General features: G+C 43.7%; 1 protein-coding gene across 1 annotated transcript in view; it reads right to left on the minus strand.

Annotated features, from left to right (window-relative positions):
* CRHR2 (corticotropin releasing hormone receptor 2) overlaps window positions 1-18192 on the minus strand; it is a 163809-nt gene extending 145617 nt beyond the window's left edge. The window contains exons 1-2 of the mRNA XM_042802229.1: window positions 17898-18192; window positions 2735-2828 (exon numbers count right to left, since the gene is read on the minus strand). Of these exons, the coding sequence (XP_042658163.1) occupies window positions 2735-2828; window positions 17898-17963 (160 nt within the window). The 5' untranslated portion in view covers window positions 17964-18192. The remainder of the gene's footprint in view (window positions 1-2734; window positions 2829-17897) is intronic.
* Window positions 18193-21650: the final 3458 nt, after the last annotated feature.

Here is a 21650-nt window from a genome sequence, read left to right on the forward strand (position 1 = left end):
TGGACTAATTAACAGCATGTTCTGGAAAAGAGACAAGGAAGATAACCAATTACAAAACTTTAACGTTTACTGTTCTCCCAGCTATAAATAAAGATTTTTCAATATGGCTCTCCTTGGGGGTTTCTTGTTGATTTTTTTCCCCTCTAAAAGATGCTATGTGCACTGTGTCAAAGAATGTGAGCCAGAGAAAAGACTCAGTCATTGCAGACTCTATGGTCTGGTTCTATACATCCATGCTGCTGAATGGAGCACACCAATGTTTCAGTGTGATACATCCCTACTGTTGTGAGGGTTCAAAATGAAGGATGCATGAAGCTCACCTAATTTTAGGCATCAAAAAATTAGACTAGACTTAGTCACAGGAGCTTGTTATTCTTGGATCCCTTTAAAGAAAAAGCATTTAATTTCTGCTGCATTTTAGATCCTAATTTAGGATGAAACCATGCGTTGGACTTTAACTGACCAACTAAAACTTTATTGACTATGAAGAGGAGATCACTATACTGCAGACCTTCATTTTTAATGAGAACACTCATAGCTGAATAGTCCAGATCATTTTGAAGATCCTGCAAGTGTCATGGAAGACAAAAGGAATATGTAGTGGTTAGAAGCACCACGCTGATAAAAGTACATTGGCCCATGCTAAGAAAATGCTTTGTCCTTAATATGTCACAAAGTTCACTTCTTGCTTATGCCTAATTCTGGACTTATGCCCAACTGGCCTGAAGATGAAGCTGTTTAGGATTTTCCTATATGTATAAGCCCATGCTCAAAGTAAAGTGCAGGTTTACAGGATTTTGAAGCATGCTGCATTAAGGGCTACAGTCACAAGCATCATGGGAAGGTAAAATCTGCATGTTGGATTGTCTCTATATAGCAAGTTTCTTTAGTTTCAGAGAAGTGCTTTACCTTTTTGATCAGTGATACCTTACAATGACAGTGCAACAGAAGAGAGGCTTCTGTGACTTCTCTTTTCCCTTTTTATATTAAAATGCTATTACAGTAGTTGCACTCAGCCTGAGAAGATATCCTGTGTTCATGCATCATGCACATAGTCCAGAAAATTTATTTTTTGTCAATAATTGAGCAGTAAATTTTTTGCCAACTTCTAAGACAGCCTGGTGTGAAATTTGTGTTTTTTGTTTTTTTTGTTTTTTTTTTTTTTTTTTTTTGCAATAGAAGCTCTGGACAATGAAAAATACATTATGAATTAATGACAAGTTTTACAATAATATGCACAAAAATATTCAAAAGGCAAAGAACACCTGAAAGAAAGGTCCAAAATGATGGAAGGTTTCACAAAACCAAATCTATCTTTCCTTTGTTTCCAGCTACAGAATGGAATAGTTGGTCATTAAAATTTATACAAGCAAATATGCTACAAGAGGCAGAGTTGCTCCCAGGAATACAATGGCAGAGCTCAGGCTGGATTCATAATACAGGTCAACACACCTATTTATATGCAAATTAAGAGGCAGTTAAAGCAACACAACTTTCAGACTTCAGTCTGATCAGATTACCTAGATCAGCTTATTGTCCTTAAGGAATTGATACAGTCATAGTAAAACATAATTGATTTGATACAGAAAGATTTTTTTATTCCTTGAACCTCGTTTCCTTTGTCATTTCTCAGGGCTGGAGAACTGGCTGAATGAAAATATATACACTATTAGAATATATGTTGAACTCCTCCCTCCATGACGGTTCAGCAAGGGGAAAGAGAAGTGAAGGGAAAAGAAATAAAATTCCTTTTTCCCCCAGTAGAATCACTCATTGAAACAGCGCCCCCCCCCCACCGTCACACAGCAGAGGAGTGGCTCTGAGTGTACTTCTCCCACTTCTGAAGAAAGCTGGATCCAGTTTCACATCTCTTACAATATCATTTTTGTGCTAGTGCATTTTAGTTAAGAATCAATCATAAGAATCAGTGCTTTGTCCTACTTTCAAAAATTGCTATGAGTAAAGCAAAGGCACCATACTGACCCTCGTCCTTCCTGCTGTCTGCCCTTAGCCTTCCAGAAAGTGTGAGATATTTCCTTTATGCCACTTCCAGGGCCCATAAGTGCCTCTACCCTACCTCTCTGTCAGAAGAGCCTTATGTCCTCACCTAAAACATTGGAGTCAGGTTTTGGAGACTGGGTGGGATCAAGAAACAGAAATGGTAAAGCTTCATGGTTAAACATATGTACCATGTTCTGATTTGAAGAACTGGTGCTTTTCACTGTAAATACTCTATTGATCTGGCTGAAATGATCCAAGGTTCATCCCTAGCTTATATGAGCTGTCAATCCGATCAGAGCACCCCAGTTTCCTCAGTGAATGCCACACAAGGGCTGGATTTTACTGGCACATCCACCGGTCTTCACCTACTCAGCCTGGATGTCCCATGCTGCACTTGAAAAATGCAGACAGCCTTTGGCAACAAGTCTGGACCGGTCTGGATACAGACTCTTTAACTGTATTAACCTTCAACTATCATATCAGTCAGTATGTATAGTCAGTTTAACAGATTAAATTATGGGCTGTCATTACCAGTTGAGCTGAAGGTCTTTCCAGGTGTGCCAAATTCAAAGTTTTCTTTCCATGTTACACCACCGTACATTGTTGCCAATGAAAACCCAAGGCTGGAGGCACTATGTTTATCTCAGGAGGCAAAGATGTCCCTGGAACAAGGACACTTTGAAAACAGATCCTACAGTAACAAGAAGCCAACAAGAAATGGAGAAATAAATACCTGTGACATTGGTGCGGGCTGACAAAGCTTCACAGTACTTTTCCAGCAGAACAGACAAGGGCAGGTTCACAGAAGATTCACAGTGGAGGACTATCTGAATGAAATGACAGAAACAAACCAAACCAAACAGTAAAGAAGCAGCACAGAATAGATTTTCTTATTCATGAGTACGATAATCCCTAGCATTTTCATAGCAATTCCCATTCATAATTGGTTCAGATACAGACATCCCCTCCTGACAGAAAAGATTTACAGTTATATTTTCTTAGCACCATGACATCAAGTGGCATTCATCTGTCTAAATGCAGGCATCTACAAATGAACCACCTATTCTAGATCTCTTCCTCTGGGAACTAGTCAATAGCATTAACAAAGCTCAGGACACAATTTATTCCACCCAGAAGTAGATACCTAAAATAGAGAAGATTAATCACATCCATTAAAGATAATGTGTGGAATTTGTTTGACTAACTTTTAGTGGTTACATGGGTGCTGAAGATCCTTACACATTCAAGAGAGACAGCAATTAGCAAAGGGCAATTCAGAAGACTTGAGTAAAGTGCTTCCACTGATTGTACAGGAAAAGTTGGCATCCCTGTAAGGTGATCCTTGGCTCTTTTTAGCCAGTAAAAAAGACACGTGTTTCTGACCCTCAGAATCCAGTGCTGAACCCTCCACTGAGAGCAAATGCTCGTGACAAAGAGAACAGCAACATCAACATGGGCACATCAAGAAAGCTGCAGGTTTGGTACAGGATACTAGTACTTCCCCAAGTAAATTTTAGGAAATATATATTTAGAGTTGAATCCAATGAATATTGTAATTTTCACACTCAAAAAGTAAATTACTGCAGCGCCCACTGCAGGCAGAGAAGAGGAGCCCACAGAACTCTACATCTCAATGTACAACTGAGTTGGGAAACTGCTTGGAGCAAGAGAAACTCTTGAAAAGCCCTTTAAGAAAGTCAGAACTAAATGTGGTGAGAAAATTCAGGAGTGATACATCAATGACAGAAACTTCCATTTTCAAACTATGACACAAATTCTTCCTGACAATTTCTGAGGGGATATAAAGCTGTGGTAACACACAAAATGACTTTGTTTTTCTATTTACGCAGAATGAAACAACCATACTCCTTGAATGTTGACGTTACAATTCAGTGCTTGGAGATGTGTTAAGTGATTTCAGAACCCTTTTTATGTCACTGAATTCCTTGTCACTTAAGAAGTGGAGTAAATGATCATGACAATGGAATTCATCAGAAATGATGGTTCCTTGTACAATACAATTTCTAACTATTTCTCACTTTGCTGTTATTTAATAGGAAGTCTTGAAATACAAACACAAAGCCTTCCTCAGACTCCATTCTTTTCAAATAAACACCATGAAGCTGCTTCCTCACATGGCTGAGCCTTCCAGGGTACTGACCATGGCACGGTCAGGTCAAGGAGATAAAGGAAGGCAATGGCTCTGTTCTGCAGCCAGGGCAGATGCCATCTTACAAGGCACAGAACTCCAGCTGAGCCTGCCGGAAAGTAGACTCTGTAGTGGTCATGCCTCATGTCAGACCCAGTCACGTGAGTTGACGTAGCAAAGGCATTTCTTCCCTTCTCTCCCTCCACCCCTCTGCTACCTCACAGGCCAAAGCTCTGTCTCACTTCAAAGAAGAAACTCGAGACATCTCCATGTACAGTAAATACACTGCATGTTCAGCTGTCTGCTTTGTAAGATGCTGGGAAAGAACAGACAGAGGTCAAGCTGAGCACAGCATGTGTAGGAACAAGAAAGGTTAAATGTCACATTTGCTTTAGGGTCATTTTAGGTTCATTTGGCTAGAGGGAAAAGTGCCTTCCACGTATTATGTTACTTTTGCTTTCATTTTCCCTCCACTAACCACAGCGAACAGCTTACTTGTATGTGATACTTTTTAAAAATTGTATTTAATGCACACAAACCCAAAAAGCCTAAAAAACCCTCTTAAAAATAATAAAGAGCAGTGAAAAAATAAACTTTTAAGTAAAGTAGAATTTTAAAGATAAATAATTGGGCCTGTGACTGTGTATATATTTTGACATATTAGTTGCTTTAAGTAACTAATGTACTACTTTACTCAAACTGCATTTCTCTTAAGACAGCTACTATTCCATGACCTCTTCCCACCAAATCAGTTCTACGTTGTCTTGCACATTTACCTGAAACATGCACAGAAATCTCTACCATAATTTCTCTTAGCCACTGTGGACATTTATGATCAATTAAAAATACTGCACTGAGACAGAGATTAAGGTGAAAAGGAGTCCTTTACTTTCTAAAGCAGAGGCACCAACTAATAGTCTGCAGGCCTGTCCTGACTCTTCAGAACAATATATGGAGCCTTTGGTCAACTTCCAGTTCACATCTGAGAGGACATTGAGAAAAGAAGCAGATTAATTGTTTTAGTGTGTCAGCCTGCATTTCTCATGGTCATTTCAATTAGAACTTTCCCCTTGGCCATGATCACTGGTCTTCATTAATCCATGAAAGGTCATCTCTGTCAGAAGACATGCAACTACTAGGCACAGTCAGAGGAACTCACCGTAAGATCACCTCTAGATATGGGAAGGGCAGATGGAAAGGGCAACAACCTAAGAGAGAGTAACATATTGCTACATTACATAGTTAGAAGTTAAAAGGCACTAATAGTATTGTGTGCTCCTCTGCAAATGGAAGGGCTCCAATCTTGCAAACATTCATCTATGCAGAATTTGCTCTTTGCCACACAAGTACTCTCATAAATTACTAACCTGAAATCATAAAAAACACATATGCAACATTATATGATACATGTAACATGTCTCAATGGATCCACATGGAGACCTCTGGGCACAGACAAATATCTGACCCGCACAGACAAATATCTGAGCCATCATTCTGTTGTCTCTCTCAGTTCCTACCAGAATCTGTGTTTATTTCATGCAGATTAGGGAGGACTTGTAGTTCAATTTTAAAACTAACTGAGTACTGGCTTGAAAGATTATTGAGTTCCACTGAGTAGCGATATATATATATGTAAAACAAATGAACACTGGTACTATGACTCACCTGCATTAGAGAGGTTGTTTTCTTCTCTCAAACATGTAAGAAATGGCTACAGTAATATAAACAAGACTCCAAATCAATGAGTAGGATCCAAAACTGCCACTATAGGCACGGTGCTGGCACAGAGATACAATGGACAGAATCTTGTAAGTTTAAATATCTAGCAATAAGAAGCAACAGAGCAGATGAAATCAGCATGGTTGAAAACTGAAGGAAAGAGTTGATGTGGAAAAGGATGACACATGACTAACATTTGTGGCCAAGTTGGGGGAGGTGAGCTTGGAGGCAGTGAATGCTGCCAAACATGGACAGATGCACACACTTCACTTTCCCATCCTCACATAAGAATTCCCAGATACCATATTCTAGTTGTCTAATAAAAGCAGGTTTTTTTCAAAAAAGCTGTTATGCCTCCCTGTAAAACATCCGCTGGTGGCATGCTGAACCAAAGCAGAGGTGCTGACATCCAAGACATAGTCTCAAAGTAACAGCGCAAACATTCTCCCTTTTAAAAAAACGTACTATCCAGTACTTATGAGGTCCTAGAAAAATTCATCCCATGGAACTATAACAGCATCTCATCATAAAGCCACTCACAGAAAAGCAGTGGAATTTATCTCAACTGGCTCAGACTTCAAAATAGAGAGAGCAACCGCTGAGCTGATCACTTGGGGATTCCTCTGCGACTCAGGAAGAGAATTTTTCAGGTGCAGTTCATCTGCTATATTTTAAATCTTTAAGTTGAAATCAATCATTCCCTGACCTCCACTGACTGCATTAGCTGTGTCTTACCCACTATAAGGACAGAGTTACTTAGATGAATCCTTTCTAAATTTTCTTTGGACACTATCTTTGTACAAAAGGATAGGTAAAAACATTCTTAGAGGTGATGACTACAGAGGAGAGGAACACATCACCATCTTATAAAATTATCTGGAGTACTACTGTTTTCTTTCTTTTACTGAGCAAGATGAAGTGACCTTCTACCACAAAACAATTTTGTAGTTATCAACCACAAAACGTGTGCGCAATCCACAGCTGACACGAGAAGGATCCATCTCATGTCTCCACTGCAATGTAAGGATGAAGTCTCCGTCTAAACTAGCCATCTGTGCTCCTTAAAAAGTCAGAGCACCTTCCTCTCCTGAGTAGACAGCTGTGGTAATGGCATGGATCACGTTAGGAGGAACCTTATTTCTACTCTTAATTTTTGTGAGGCATTACTGCTGTTAAGGATCCTGCTGCACATCCTTCCAGGGGTTTCTGGAAAAAACCTGGGAGTCCTAAGGCCTTAAATTATACCTCACTTCAACGCCAACAGTGAAGTGAAATTGCCTTCAGCACAAAGAAAGCTGCTACTTTGTAGTTTTGCCCCAGAACTAAGGGGAAAAAAAAAAAAAAAAAAAAAAAAAAAAAAAAAAAAAAAATGAAAGCTGTATTTAACTTTTAGTTCTTCAATTAGACAATTCAAATAAATTAATTTCAAAAATACTCCTGTCTCAAAGGTAAACTTATTAAGTTAAGTTCTCCAAATGCATCATTTCTACAATGAGACTGAGTGTTCAACAGAACATTTGGGAAGGACTGTCTCAGAGCATCAGTCCAATTAAATGCAAAAACCGTTAGCTTGTGTCCACAGAAACTCAGTTTAGGGAAACACGTGCATCTTACTTCACCATGAAAATGCAATTAGTGAAAGAGCTCGATGCAGTAAAATCAAATCAAATCCCACATTTCCTTGACAAAACCCGTACCCTGTTCGAATACAGCGAGGGAGTTTCCAGGGCAGGCGGGCATCTGGCAAGTTTTACACGGGTTCCTGCCGTCACCGGTACTTGTGTGTGAAAACAGATGCTTTGGGAAAAACACCAGGTATACAGTGGAATGCACTTATAACAAATGCAAACATTCATCTGAGCACCTCTTTCTCTCTAACAAGATTCTCTCCAATACATTGGAGATAATGAGGACAGCTGGAATATTTGTTGACTACTAATCACCTGAGGGAATATGCACCACCAGGACAAGGAAGAATGCTGCTTAGGGAGTCTTTTCTGTGGCCAGGATGGATTCATATTCAGTGTTGTATGATTACTTCATACACAAGATGCATGCAAAAGAGATGCTTATTAAAGGACAATGGAAATACTTTGCTTGTTGAAGAACCAAAAAAGTCCTCTGCTTCAAGATATCTTTGGCCTTTCTCAACTCAGTAACTTAACTTTGCTGGTGCAGCGGCATTTGGCAGTATACGATCATTCGGCTCTGCTTCACCAGAAAAATAATTTCCATTTGTGATAAAAGGTCTAAATACAAGTTTTCACAGGAACCTGCAACCCAAAACCTGAGCCAGCTACGGTTACAGTAAAAGAAAAGACTGTTAGTCTGCTGTTCAAGAAAAACAGTCTCCTTTTCAAGTCATCCTTCAGCTCTTTCAACTCCCTGTCATTACCTGTCTCTAAATTAATCCAAGCGGCTAGATAAAATAGTGCTACCAGCTAGTGAACCCCAATGCTCTAGGATCTTAGAGGCCAGCATGTGTTCTGGAGCTCTTCCAGGAAGTCTGGAAAAAGAAAATATAAGTCTGCATGGAATGGGAATTAGGACCGCAGTTCAATAAAGCAGCTAAACTCATGCTTAGTTCTAAGCATGAAATTAAATTCATCTTTATTCAGAAAGACATAAAAAAACCTCAAGCATCTGCTACACTGAGCCCACCACTGAACTTCACTGTTGTCTTTGAAACTTGGAGCTCTGCCTTCATTAAGCATCTGCCTACGTGCTCTGCTGAATAAGAGTGTAGAGGGGAGGTTCTTCATCCACTGAAAACCATGCATGTGCTAAGTGGTTTTCTGAGTCACAGCATACAAAGCAAAACTGTTTAAGGTCACCCATGAGCTGGACTTGTCCAACCAACTCTCCATTCCCTTCCAAAGCAAGATGAGATATTAAAAAGGAGCCAAATAGCATCTGAATCACAGGGTACAGCTGTCTTCAAATAAAATTGTTTCACGGAAAGACTTTTCAACTTCACATCCTTGAAGAGTTTTGCTCTTCGTTCCCCATATCTGTGAATGTCATATTCAGAATCTGGAAGGGGAGCAAGCCCTTCACAGCAATCCTGCCTTCACGTCTGCCCTTTCCCTAGGCTTCACACCAAACCTGTGATTAATTCTTGCCCACTCTTTCCACCCAGTTCACATTACTATGAATCCCCTCAGCAGCTCAGATGTGATTCACCTCACTCACTCATTTCAGCAGGCACTGCTTTAGGCTCCCTAATAGTCAGTGGAAGAAGGAAGCACTGTCAAGGAACAATCCATCACTTCTGTTTTAAACATGTACTTTAGGACGAGATGAATTATGCACCGGAGACAAAACAGACAGGGAATCCAGAGTAACTCACGTTTAGAAGTCACATTTACCAAAATGAATGCCAGTATCTCAGCTACGTCTTCCAGGCAAACTCTCACCTACCTGAATAGTCTCTGCAAAAATCATTCACCCATCCATTGTTGTCACACTGCCACTACACTTCAAGGCCTCCCTTCACAGACAGTCCCGATTTTAGCTCATCAAATGTGAGCTTCTACTCTTTGTTTTTCAGGTCTCTGCCAGCATGGTCCCACTTAAAAAAGGTTAAAACCCAACTCCCATTCTGGATCAAGACTTTAATCAGCTAGTGATACCTGCTCTCACTGTCCATGGAATGTTGTCAATGGTACCTGTGTGTCCTCCATAAAACGTGCCTTTCACCCAAGGCTTCACAACAGTTCACTGTTGATGACCAGTGTCACCTCACTGGCTCATTCTTAATTCTCTTTGTCTCAACCCATTCTTCCTTAAACTCCTAACTCTTGGGCTAGACCTCACCATTAGTATTTGAAAAGCATATATCACAGTGAAATGTAATTCCAAGACTGGAACAAGAGGAGGTCTAGCAACAGTCTTTCACTGCTTGAAGGGGAATTACAGAGGAGTCAGACTCTTCTGACTATAAAAGGGGAAACATAACCCCCACTTTTAAAAAGGGAATAGAAGAAGTCCTGGGGTACTACGGGTCAGTCGGTCTCACCTCTGTGCCCAGCAAGATCATAGAGCAGATCCTCTTGGAAACTATGCTAGGGCACATGGAAAATAAGGAGGTGATTGGTGACAGCCAACATGGGCTTCACTAAGGGCAAATCCTGCCTGACAAATTTGGTGGCCTTCTAAGATGGGGTTACAGTGCTGGTGGATAAGGGAAGAGCAACTGACATCATCTACCTGCACTTGTGCAAAGCATTTGACACTGTCCTGCATGACATCCTTGTCTCTAAACGGGAGAGATGTAGATTTGATGGATGAACCACTCCGTGGATAAGGAATTGGCTGGATGGTTGCACTCAAAGTGTTGTGGTCAACAGCTCGCTGTCCAAGTGGAGAGCAGTGACACGTGGCATTCCTCAGGGGTTGGTGTTGGAACCAGCTCTGTTGAACATCTTTGTTGGCGACATGGACAGTGACACGCTGGAGGGAAGGGATGTCATCCAGAGGGACCTGGACAGGCTGGAGAGGTGGGTCTGTGCAAACCTCATGGAGTTCAACGAGGCCAAGGGCAAGGTCCTGCCCATGGTTCAAGGCAATCCCAAGCACAAATCCAGGCTGGGAAATGAGTGGATTGAGAGCAGCCCTGCAGAGAAGGACTTGGGGGTATTAGTGGATGAAAACTGACTGTGAGCCAGCAATGTGTGCCCACAGCCCAGAAACCCAACCGTGTCCTGGGTGGCATCAAGAGAAGTGTGGCCAGTAAGCTGAGGGAAGTGATTCTCTGCCTCTGCTCCACTCTGTTGAGATGCCCCTGCAGTGCTGGGGCCAGATCTGAGACTCCCAAAATCAGAAGGACACGGAGCTGTTCGAGTGGGGCCAGAGGAGGCCACGAAGATGCTCGGGGGGCTGAAGCAGCTCCCCTGGGAGGCCAGGCTGAGAGAGTTGGGGGGGGTTCAGCCTGGAGAAGAGAAGGCTCTGGGGAGACCTTCGAGCGGCCTCCCAGGGCTTAAAGGGGGGACAGGAAAGGTGGGGAGGGACTCTTGTTCAGGGGGGTGAGGATGGGATGAGGGATGATGGTTTTAAACTGAGAGAGGGTAGATTTAGATTAGATGTAAGGAAGAAATTCTTCCCTGTGAGGGTGATGAGACACTGGCCCAGGGTACCCAGAGAAGCTGTGGCTGCCCCCTCCCTGGAAGGGTTCAAGGCCAGGTTGGACGAGGTTTTGATCAATCTGGTCTGGTGGAAGGTGTCCCTGTCTGTGGCAGGGGGGTTGGAACTAGATAAATTTTAAGGTCCAACCCAAACCATTCTGTGATTCTCAGTAATTGACAGCAAAAGGACAAGAGGCAGGCATCATTCACAAGTTGCAGCAAGGAAAAATCTTACAGGACATGAAGAAAAAATCATGCACCATGACAACAGCTGAGCATTGGAGAAGAGGTGCTAAGATGTGAAAAGAGGTTCAGAGATGTTGTGAAATCTCCATCTTTGCAGATTTTCACAACTGAACTCTATGAGGCCCTGAGCAACATGATCTGGTTTTGGAATTAGTCCTGCTTTGAGAAGGAGGCTGGACAACAGGCCTCTAGCAGTCCCTTCCAGCATAAATTATTTTTTCATATATACATATAGCCCTACGGTAAAAAAAATAATAGGTAACAATTGCTTCCAAACCCCTTTTATTGGCAATGTTGTAATTAACAGTTTACAGTGTCTGTCTTGAACAATAATCATCAATCTAGAGGCTTGAGGTTTTTTTCACTTGTGTTTCTAGTATTTTGGACTCTGTTCACATATTAATAATTAAAATATTACGCCAAATACTATGAAAAGATATTTTACAATTATTTTTATATTTAAAGAGAGAATTTTCTTTTTAACTTTTTTTTTTTTCTGTCCAAAAGAAGTACTGAAAGTCTGACAAGACTTGAAAATATTTATAAAAAGACACTTGTTTTGAGAAAGTAGGCGTTTGTTACACCTAGGAAGCTCTCTCAACTTCAAGATGGACTAAATAGCTGATCTCCCAGCAGACAGAACATGAGGTAGGATGAGAAAAGATCCTCACTCCCCCTGATTTGGAGCTCACCTAGTCAAAATCCTGTTATGTGCTCTAAGACATCATGCTTGTCAGCCAGAGGGATAAGCCTGGCCTTCCTCTCTGCTTTGAAAGAGTCAGTGGATAACAGAAGGAGCAGACTGGTCTGTGGACATCCTCGCCCCCAAACCAAGGCAACAGCAGGAGCACAGCACTGCTATAAGTAGCCCTGGGGACTGGAACTGAGAAAGCAGAAAGGTTACGGCTGTGATGGCCACACTACAAAGCACAGCCACTGGTGCTGGCTCACAGCCCATTTCTCTGCTTCTGCTGGTGTGAGCCTCCTGAAACCCAAGCTATGTCGGGGCTGTGAGAGTCTGCTACTGCCACTCAAAGGGAATCAATACTTTAGTCCATGCACTGAGATGTCAGCTAGCAGAGCCTGGCCGGCAGCCCTGCAGGCAACATCTTTGGACTCATCAGCACACTTCCTTTTATTCCCTTTCTTCTTCTTTCCTCCTTCCTTTCCGTTGGAAAAGCCACCCCTGCTAGAGGACAGCACTCCCAAAACTAAGGTAGCTCAGAGATAGCAACACTCAGAAAGCCTCCCATGTCCCAGAACCTGGGTAACAGCAAGAGAGATTATCCCATAGCCCTCAGAGGCAGGTGGCTCTTTTCCAGTTCTCTGGCACTTCAGCTACTATTACCAGGGCAAGGGTTTAGCATTGCAGTGAGGACAGCTAATGTATTTTAATCTCCATCTGCATTGCTCACTATTTATTTTCCTGGTATACACAACCCAGAGTGGATAGTTATTCAGCCAGGATTACGCAAAAGTTTATAGAGCTTTAATTAGTTACACTTTCTTACAGCTCTGTTGAAGAAGTACTTTTCAGCTCTTGAAATACCAAATGGATTTCTTTCTTATTTAGTGAAAACAAGCCACGTTTCTGTACAAACACATGCCGTTTAATTGATCATTCCCAGAGAAGGACAGCTTCCAAGTTCTCCACCCATTTAGCTCCACAATAGAGCTCTCAATCTGGGCAACAAGACGTGCACGGGCAGGAGCAACACGCTCCCAGCTCCTGACTCTCAACGTGGGCTCACTCGCACAGCAACGAGGTACTTGTGAGCCAGAGGTCAAGACAGGATGTTGAAACCCATCGCTGTGAACTGGCTTTCTCAGATTGCCACTGTCACTGCCACAGCAATTCCCAAATGACACAGCTTTTATCAAGACCATGCAGAGCCAGCAGAACATCGGCTTGTGAGAGCCAGTCCAAATGATCCCAGACCCAGAGAACTGATCAGTACTTCTGAAGGCATGACTTGCTATATGTCAAAAAGCATTTCGGGAAGCATCCAACAATTATCCCCACACTGGCACCAGAAACTGGAAATTAAATTTTCATACATTTGGACATGACTGATGAAATTCAAGCAGCTGTTCATCTGGAGGACAGTACTTGTTAGCTGACAGATCGCCAATGGCAAATGACTAGTTTCTATTTGTCTTCTCTTGTAATAAGGGCCAGAGCAAAATTTATCCAACTCTTCGAGAAAAAAAAAAGACATCAAGATTTTTACCCAATACTCACCAGCTCAAATCAAGTACAGCTATTTTCAGAGCTATTAAGATTTAAAAAGAAAGGATTACCAATAAAAGAACGTAATTCTGTATGAAGAAATAATTTGATAAAGCAAGCCAGCAGGCAGTGTTTAGTTGTCAAGGCTGATTGTTATGAATAGAAAGATAAGGAGGCAAAGACAATGTTTATGCAGTGCTTTGATACGTATGATCGCACATCTACAGGAGGCAAGGAGGTGCCACGTGGCTCGCTGGACAGCTCCAGCTTTACATCCCAGAATTAATGTTTGCACTTTAAGGGAGAATAGATTACATTTGGGATTGAAACTGGTGTAGGTTAAAAGAAAGAAGGACATGTACGTGATCAAGATTTGATCTGTCTGTTTCAATTTATAGATGCAGAGTGGAAAAGTAAATTCCTGCAGAAATGTCACTTACTGGATAAAAATTTAATCTAATGTAAACCAGCTTTTCCCTGTTCTTGGGTTTGCAGTGCTGAAAACCTGAAAGTGATGTAAACTAAAAAGGAACAAATTCAGCAGTGTGTGTAGCCTGTTTTTAACACCCACATTTCCACACCTCTCCCCCCTCCCCAAGAAATAAAATCTGCAGAACTACTAAAATAATCTAGAAATGTGCAAATGTTTGTTCTAATACAGCATTTTTAAAAATATTTGGTTTACTAATATATAGGGCAAAATGAAAATTAAAAGGAAACAGAAACACACTTCCTTAAAAAGTTGGTATTATCCACCACCCGTTTTTTCTCGTTGTGAATCTCTCAGATCATCATATCACCAGCAGGATCCCACAGTAGTCCCTAAGACAAAGAAAGATGAACGTTGAATTCAAAGCAATGAAGAGTTTGCTTTAGAGGAAAATGACTCCCTCGGGCACTCATTGAGAGCCCTGAGCAATGGGAGTACAGCATACTCCATCTAAGCTAATAAATCAAACAGTGCAAAGGTCTGTTTTCAGTACTTAATCATTTATACTGTTAAATTTTTAGAATGGTTCCTGGCCACATTTTTGCCCCAAGCAGTCTAGCAGTATCTCAAACAGTTCCCGGGAATGATCTGGGAGTTTGGCTGCACCGGGGACCATTCTCAATGGGCAGTTTGAACACCATCTCCCCATTTTAGAAGCTGAAGGAGCTTAACAGCATGGGCACAAGCTGCTCTCTGGCACGTGGCCTGAAGGCTGAAGAGCTGTCCTGGCAATCTTCATGTACTAGTAGATATATAACGTATGAGACTGAAACTAAACATGTATGCACCTGATAGTGCACACTTTGCAATGAGATGCCTGCACATCAGCTTCAGCAGAGGCATGCGAGAAGCAGGGCAGGCACAACCATGTTCTGGTTTGCAATACTAAGGCCACAGAATTTAGAGGACTTAATCATTATCTCTCCTCCACTCTTGACAGAATAATATGTAAGTAGATGCCTTATATGAACAAAAGCTAAAGGCTGCTATCTTTCTAGCTAGGGGCAGATGTGAAAATCACTGAAATGTTTCATGGCAAAACTACCACTCAGCCAACATCAGCCATTCTTCCTTGCATACAACTACCTCCTTCAAACATCCAGTAATTACAAGATGGCTACAGATTTAAACCCTGCCAAAGTACTACACCAGGAAAGGCTTCTCATGATAAAATGCTTATGCTGCATTAATTCACAGTAGGTCTGAATTTTGGCAGTCTCAGACCAGGGATATTATTTAACTTGTCCCTACTGGCTGTTATACTCAGACTGCTCTGGCTGTTTTAACAGCTTCAGGAGAGCATATGAATTATCGCAAGCTTTGCTTTTGTTTTTGATGAATAATCCCACCCCCCCTCCAAATTACGTGAACTCAGCAAGGACTCTATATCAAGATGTCGAAAGACTCATTTGCCTTTGTTTTATGGTTTGTTTGTTTGTTTTTCACAATCAAGTAAATGCATTTTCCAGTATATTATACGTACAGAAACCCTTAAAAAGAACCTAAATCTCAGAGCCTGCTGTGCAAGTCTTCACCCTTTTGCTGACCACCCCTGCGAAATTTGACAGGTCATTTGCACCAGCATTTTCATGTGGCAGATCTACGTCTGTACTAGAAAGTTGCCTCATTTTGTAAGTGTTGCAAACCTGCAGGTCCCATAAAACACAGTTGCTCAGCTGCTGTGAAGACTTAAGCTTCCTTAATCGCATAAGGGCTTGCTCTCACAAGCATCTACACCTTTTCTCAAATCCACAAATGTGAATAGAGCCATTGACTTTGAGTCAACTTTCAAGTGTTTTCAAGTTAAACAGGAACTTAAGAGCTTCGGATTTGAGCCAAAGTTTTAAAACATTGCTCTTAAGCTTCTTGGTGCAAAGTTTTGTTCACCTGTAAGGCAGAGATATAGATTTACTAACAACATTCAAGCATGAAAACACGCTCCAAAAAAACAGTTAAAGCTCTGATTTTGCTACAGCTGGAGCAACAAGAGCTGTTCTACACGTGAAGCTGAAGATCATCTTCCAACACGTTATTTCCACATACTGCACAGGCATACACGAGTCTCTCTCAGACACAAGTATGCTACATTCAAACAAGCTTCTTTATACAAGTACACTCAGAATACACTCAAAGTACACATTTATCTCAGACTAAACGCATTTTATGGAAACTCAACGTTTTGATTCTTAACCTGCACTAGTGTTTTTTTTCTTTTCTTTCTTCCCAGGCAGCTGTTTTGGTTTTAAAGCAGCACCATAATTACCATTATTTACAGAAATAATTCAAATGCAAAGTTACACGGCAACTGGAAAACTGTCCATAGATTACATCTACAGAGGAAGTGCAAGATATTTTTTGATTAATTGAAAAAGAATTAGTCTGGCCGCTCTAAGTACCTGGGTACTTTTGATAACCTCACCAGCAAGAAGTCCCTTCTCTAAATATACACTGAAATATTTTTATTGACCAAAAGAAATCAATATGGGAAAACACAGGCTGGAAGAGAGAAAGGACTAAGAAACAAAGATTAGGAAGAACTGGTTTGGGATTGAAGACAGCAAGTGTGTAGACCCATGACACTGATCCCATGTGCACTGATCTCCGACTGGGGAAAAAGACACTGGCAGAGCTGAGAAAATATTATCTGTCTTCTAAGAAAGCTACTACAAAGCTTTTAAGATTAAATTGTTGCTTGCCTTTAGAGCCTGTTGCTTTACCTGACCTGGCTTCTCTCTATCTTTGTAAATTAGATAGAGAGGGGAAAAAAATAAAAAGACAGAACATAAGGAAATATAACAGATTTTCTTTCTTTATCTAAGGAAATGTTAAAGATGGGCCAATTACACTACAGTTCAGAAGGATCACTGCCACTTCTTTAATGTAGTAGGAACAGCCTTTACAAATTCTGCACAGGATCGATGTATTCTCTGCTTGATCTCTCACATTTGTTTTGCAAGTATGACTTTCCACACTTATAACTATTACTTAAAACAAACAAGCTACCAAAGAAGTCAGTCTGATTTAGGAGTGTGGGCTGGGAAGGCTGTTTTAAGTCCAGTCTGACACAGGCCATTCTTATTTCAAGCATCACACAGAGGGAAGCTTGTGATGGAAGAAGGACCGCGAGGAAAAGCCTCTCTTACATTTCAGTCAAGAGAAGCTCAGAGCAAACACCTGGATGGACGCACGGGCTGAGCTTCGCCCTTCACTGTTGATCCCTGAGGTGAAAGAGCGACCGGTGCAAACGAGCACCAGCCAGGGCCACCCCCTGCCCCACAGAACTGGGTGGTGGCAGGGAAAACCCTTTCCTCCGGGGCAGGGAGCTGCGACCCCAGTGGGGTCCGTGTGCTGGACCTTTTTGGCAAGGGACAGGGAGGCGGCTGGCTCGCAGGGAAGGGGACACCAAGAAGGGCCATGGTTCAGCCCAGGGGCTCTGAGGGGACCCGGGGGTGAGCGGCCACGGGGAGAGGGTGTTTCAGTGAGTGAAGCCGGTCTGGGGCTGTGAGGGAGCAGGTAACAACCACCGGGACGGATCCCTCAGCACCCGGGGGGCGGGCGGGAGCTGCGAGGGAGCAGGGAACGGTCTCCGGAGAGGGTCTGTCAGTGCCCGGGGACGGAGAGCATCTGTGAGGGAGCGGGAAACGGCCGCCCGGACGGAGCCCCGTCCCCCCCCCTCCCCCCAGCTCCTCAGAGCCCGGGCGGAATCTGTGAGGGAGCGGTTAACGGTCACCGGGACGGATCCCCCAGCACCCCAGAAGCGGGCGGGACCGTGCGAGGGGATGGGAGGCGCAGCCCCCCGCTCCCTCACACACCGGGTGGGTTACCCGCGGCCGTGGGGCGTCCCCCTCCCTCCCTCCCTGTCCCGTTTCCACCACCATCCCACCCACCCCCCCCCCCCCCCCCCGCCTTCACCACCCTTTCCCCGGCCTCGGCACTTACGGGCAAGAGCAGGAGCGCGGCGGCCGCCGCGGCCGGGAGGCTGCGCTGCGGCGCCCGCCCCGCCATGGGGCCGGCGGGGCTGGGGAGAGCGGGGCGGGGGGGGGGGTGTGGGGGGTGTGGGGGGGTGTGGTGTTTCCCGCTCAGCCGGAGCCTCCGCGCTACCCCGGAGTTGGCATCTCCCCCTCCTTTCCCCTCTGCTGCCCTTGACCCCTTGCTCCGCCGCCGAGGAGCCAGCCCCACAGCCGCCGGCGCGTCCCAGGGCAAACCCCCCGGAGGGAGGGAGGGAGGGAGGGAGCCGGGCGGGGGAGACAAGCCCGCCCTCCGCCCAGGATGCCTCGGGGATGGAGGCGGCTGGGGGTGCCCCCGAGGGAGGGCGACCCTCCAGAAGCAAAGGGGACCTTCCTCTCTCCCCCTGCACTGAAAGCCAGAGGCACCGGGTGCAATAGGGACTTCACTGCCCGCAAGCCTCCAGAAGCTATGGAGTCGCCCCCCCCCTCCTCCCTCCCCGAGCACTAAGCGCAATGGAGATCCCTTTCCCCGAGCGCTGGGTGTAATGAGGACGCCTTCCAGGCAAGCCTCTAGAAATTATGGGGATCCTCCTCCACCCCCCCTCCATACGCTGGGGATTCCACTGCCTCAAAGCGTCCAGCAACAAGACCATTCCCCCTGCCCAGGCTGCAGGTGCAATGGGTAATCCTTTCCAAAGTGAAGTGCAATGCAGACACTCCCCACAATCCTCCAAGAGCAATAAGGATCCCTTCACTACCACCCCCTCCCGCCAGGTATCAGGTGCAATGTTAAATCCATTGCCCACAAACTTCCAAGAGCAATGTGTTTCCCCCACTCCCCAGGCACAGAGTGCATTGTGGACCCCCTACAAGCCTCGAGAAGAAAGGGGGAAGCCTCCCTGACACTAAGTTCAATGTGAACCACCTGCCGATCCTCCAGGAGTAAGGAGACACCACCCCCAGCCCTAGATGCAAGGTTACTAGGTGCAATGGGGACCACCACCTCCAAGATAATGAGGAGTAAGTCTCCAGGCTTCCTGGGTACCTCAGAGGCAAGAGAGTTTCAGCCCGCTGGTCACCAAATTCACCAGCACACCTTCCCTCAAATCTCCAAGCCTTTGCTATTCCCTAGCTGCACAGGGAAGCCCTTTCTTCCCAGCACCAAGCCTTGTCAGGGTCCCCAACCGCATGTCTCAGCTGGGAATGTACACCCTCCTAGCCAGGCAACCCCAAATCAGCCTGTGGGGTTGTTTCTTGTACACTTGGTCTTTGAAACAAGGGACATCTGTCCTGCTCCTCTCATCTATGGGTACTTGCCAGACTGGACGTCTATCCCAACAAAGGCAAAACAAGGTCACCTCATATCTTCATGACATATGCACAGTGACACACTTAACCAGGGGCCTTCTGGCCTTCTGCGCTATCGCCCTAGGGTGGCTGTTGGTGCTAAGGGAATTGGAGCCTTACAGAGTTGGACGCCTGACCCTATTGAGGCCCATAAGCTCCTGGGCTTAACAGAAACTAATTAATTACTCGCTGACTTCTGCATCCAGTTAGGATGCTCCATACAACAGATGCATCTGTGGTGGTGTTAGACTGTGAGCATCAGGACAAGCCCTGGTCTTCCCAGTGCCAGCAATGAGCCCAATAGGACTTTTTTTCTCCTCTGCACCATCCCATCTTCTCAGAGAACAGCCAGCTGTGTTATAAATCACAGTCAGTACCTGCCCACAGCTGCAGCTGGGACTGTCCCCAAAAGCCCAGCCATGTCCTGAGACACACAAGCTTCACTCACAACTCTGGAGCAGGAGCAGACATGACCTGCTTCTTCCCAACCCAACTGCTGGATTCCCGCAGGGAGCAGTGTCATACACTGCCCATCACCTCTGATGGGCAAAACCTGCCCCAATCACCTGTTGACAATGGTCTCCTTTCAGGGAGGCGGTGTCTTTTCTTCCCTGAGACACTGCCTTTCCACCACCCTCCTTGGCTTTTTTAAAATAAAAATTGTTTGGCATAAAGGTCATAGTGGCACAGAGTTCCAACAAATTCTCATGGTTTGCAGAAGCTTGGCAAGCCTTACTAAGAAGCAGAAGTACCTAGACATCTTTCTTTGGGGCCTTGCTGAATTATTTTGCTTCTTGTCATTTGCTCAGAAAGGCATAAAACAACAGTTTCTCATTATCTCTAAAACATCTACAAGGAGGCATACATCCCTTATCCCATGCAGAGATCCCACTTAATACAGCATGAATATCACTGCAAGGAGATGTGCACTTATATACACTAGAGGACCTGGAATCCTCCTAAAACACCAGCAAAAGTATTCACAAAGCAGTGTTATTTTCTCTTTTTCTCTGGTTATTCAACAGTTTGAATGCATTTAAATATTTAAGCTTACCTAGTTTTTCCTCCCGTCAGTTGCCCAACATTTGTTTCATTATTAAAAGAAAACAAAACTGTAAGCCAAAGTTGCATGCTTCCAATTAATATGAATGTTTTCATGAAAATGCAAAAGGAGGAATAAATCTAGCACAATTTTTTATTGCATTTTAACATCCACCTCCAGGACTGGAAACTCACATGCAACAGGATTACGTGAGCTCTTGAGAATTGGTAAAGGAAGCCTGAAGCTGCATGTGCATAGACATAGGGCAACTGTCCTGAAACCCGAAAGGTTTTCCAGCATGCTGCTCCATGGCTTTCTGTTATGATTTATCTGTGTTTATTGCGCTGTCCAGAACCCAGGCCTCATAATGTTAAATGCTGTATTGAAACAGAACAAAACAACACCAACTTGTGACTATCTAAGGATTAAACAAATCATTCCCTCAGTCTCGTTTCCAGGGCTTTTCCCCTTATAGCCAACTGCAAAGTCCAACCAAAACTTTTAATTAATTGCGTTGTTTGTAAGGTCACTCCCCTTCAGACTGCCTTGTGTTCTTTAAGGGCTGAACTCATGTTGAGGCTTTTCCTTTAGTCATGGTGCGTCTGGGGACTCTTCTCCCAGTCATCTCCTTTTATAAAATTTGTAGGATCATTCATCATACTGTTGACTTTATGGGTTAAATTGGTCAAAGAGTTAAAATGGAGACAGAGAGACTTATACAGACACAGATATATACACACTCGTGTGCATGTGAATATGGTATGTGAAACATAAGCCTTGTTCTTTCAGGAAACAGACCCGTGAGATCAATACGCAGATATTCAGGAACGCAGGAGAAGAATGTGACAATTCTGATCAGTTGGATGGAGCATGTCTCCATATGGGATCATGGCATGGATCCAATTGTTCAATTTTTGCCCATATGATTTTAAGATATTGCTTGCAACCATGCCCATACAAGGATGTCTCTCCCTTGCTTTTTTGGTGGTGTTTTTTTTTTTTTTTTTTTTTTTTCTTTTTAAAGCTCCTGAAAGGATTTAGACATATCTTCAACTCTAAGCCTACAAGTGTTCCCACTGGTCTCAGTGGTGAAACTGTACAGACAGCATCCTCGCTGGAGGAAGGGCATGGCCAGCTCTTGGTGTAACATCTAACACAGTAAGGTCCTTGCCGTGTCTGGAACCCTGAGGATTTTCTACAATACAACTAAGTAACTTGATAAACAGTTTTAATAATAATCACAAACATCACACAAAACACAAGTACCCAAAGGGTGGAATCAGACTGAATCAAGTGCTAACTCTTTGTCTCTGAAATATTAGATGACCTCTCGGAGGGATGAAATGTCTTTCAGTT

Source organism: Tyto alba, unplaced genomic scaffold (genome assembly GCF_018691265.1).
Source record: "Tyto alba isolate M040663 unplaced genomic scaffold, T.alba_DEE_v4.0 Super-Scaffold_38, whole genome shotgun sequence".
In the NCBI taxonomy this organism is placed as follows: domain Eukaryota; kingdom Metazoa; phylum Chordata; class Aves; order Strigiformes; family Tytonidae; genus Tyto; species Tyto alba.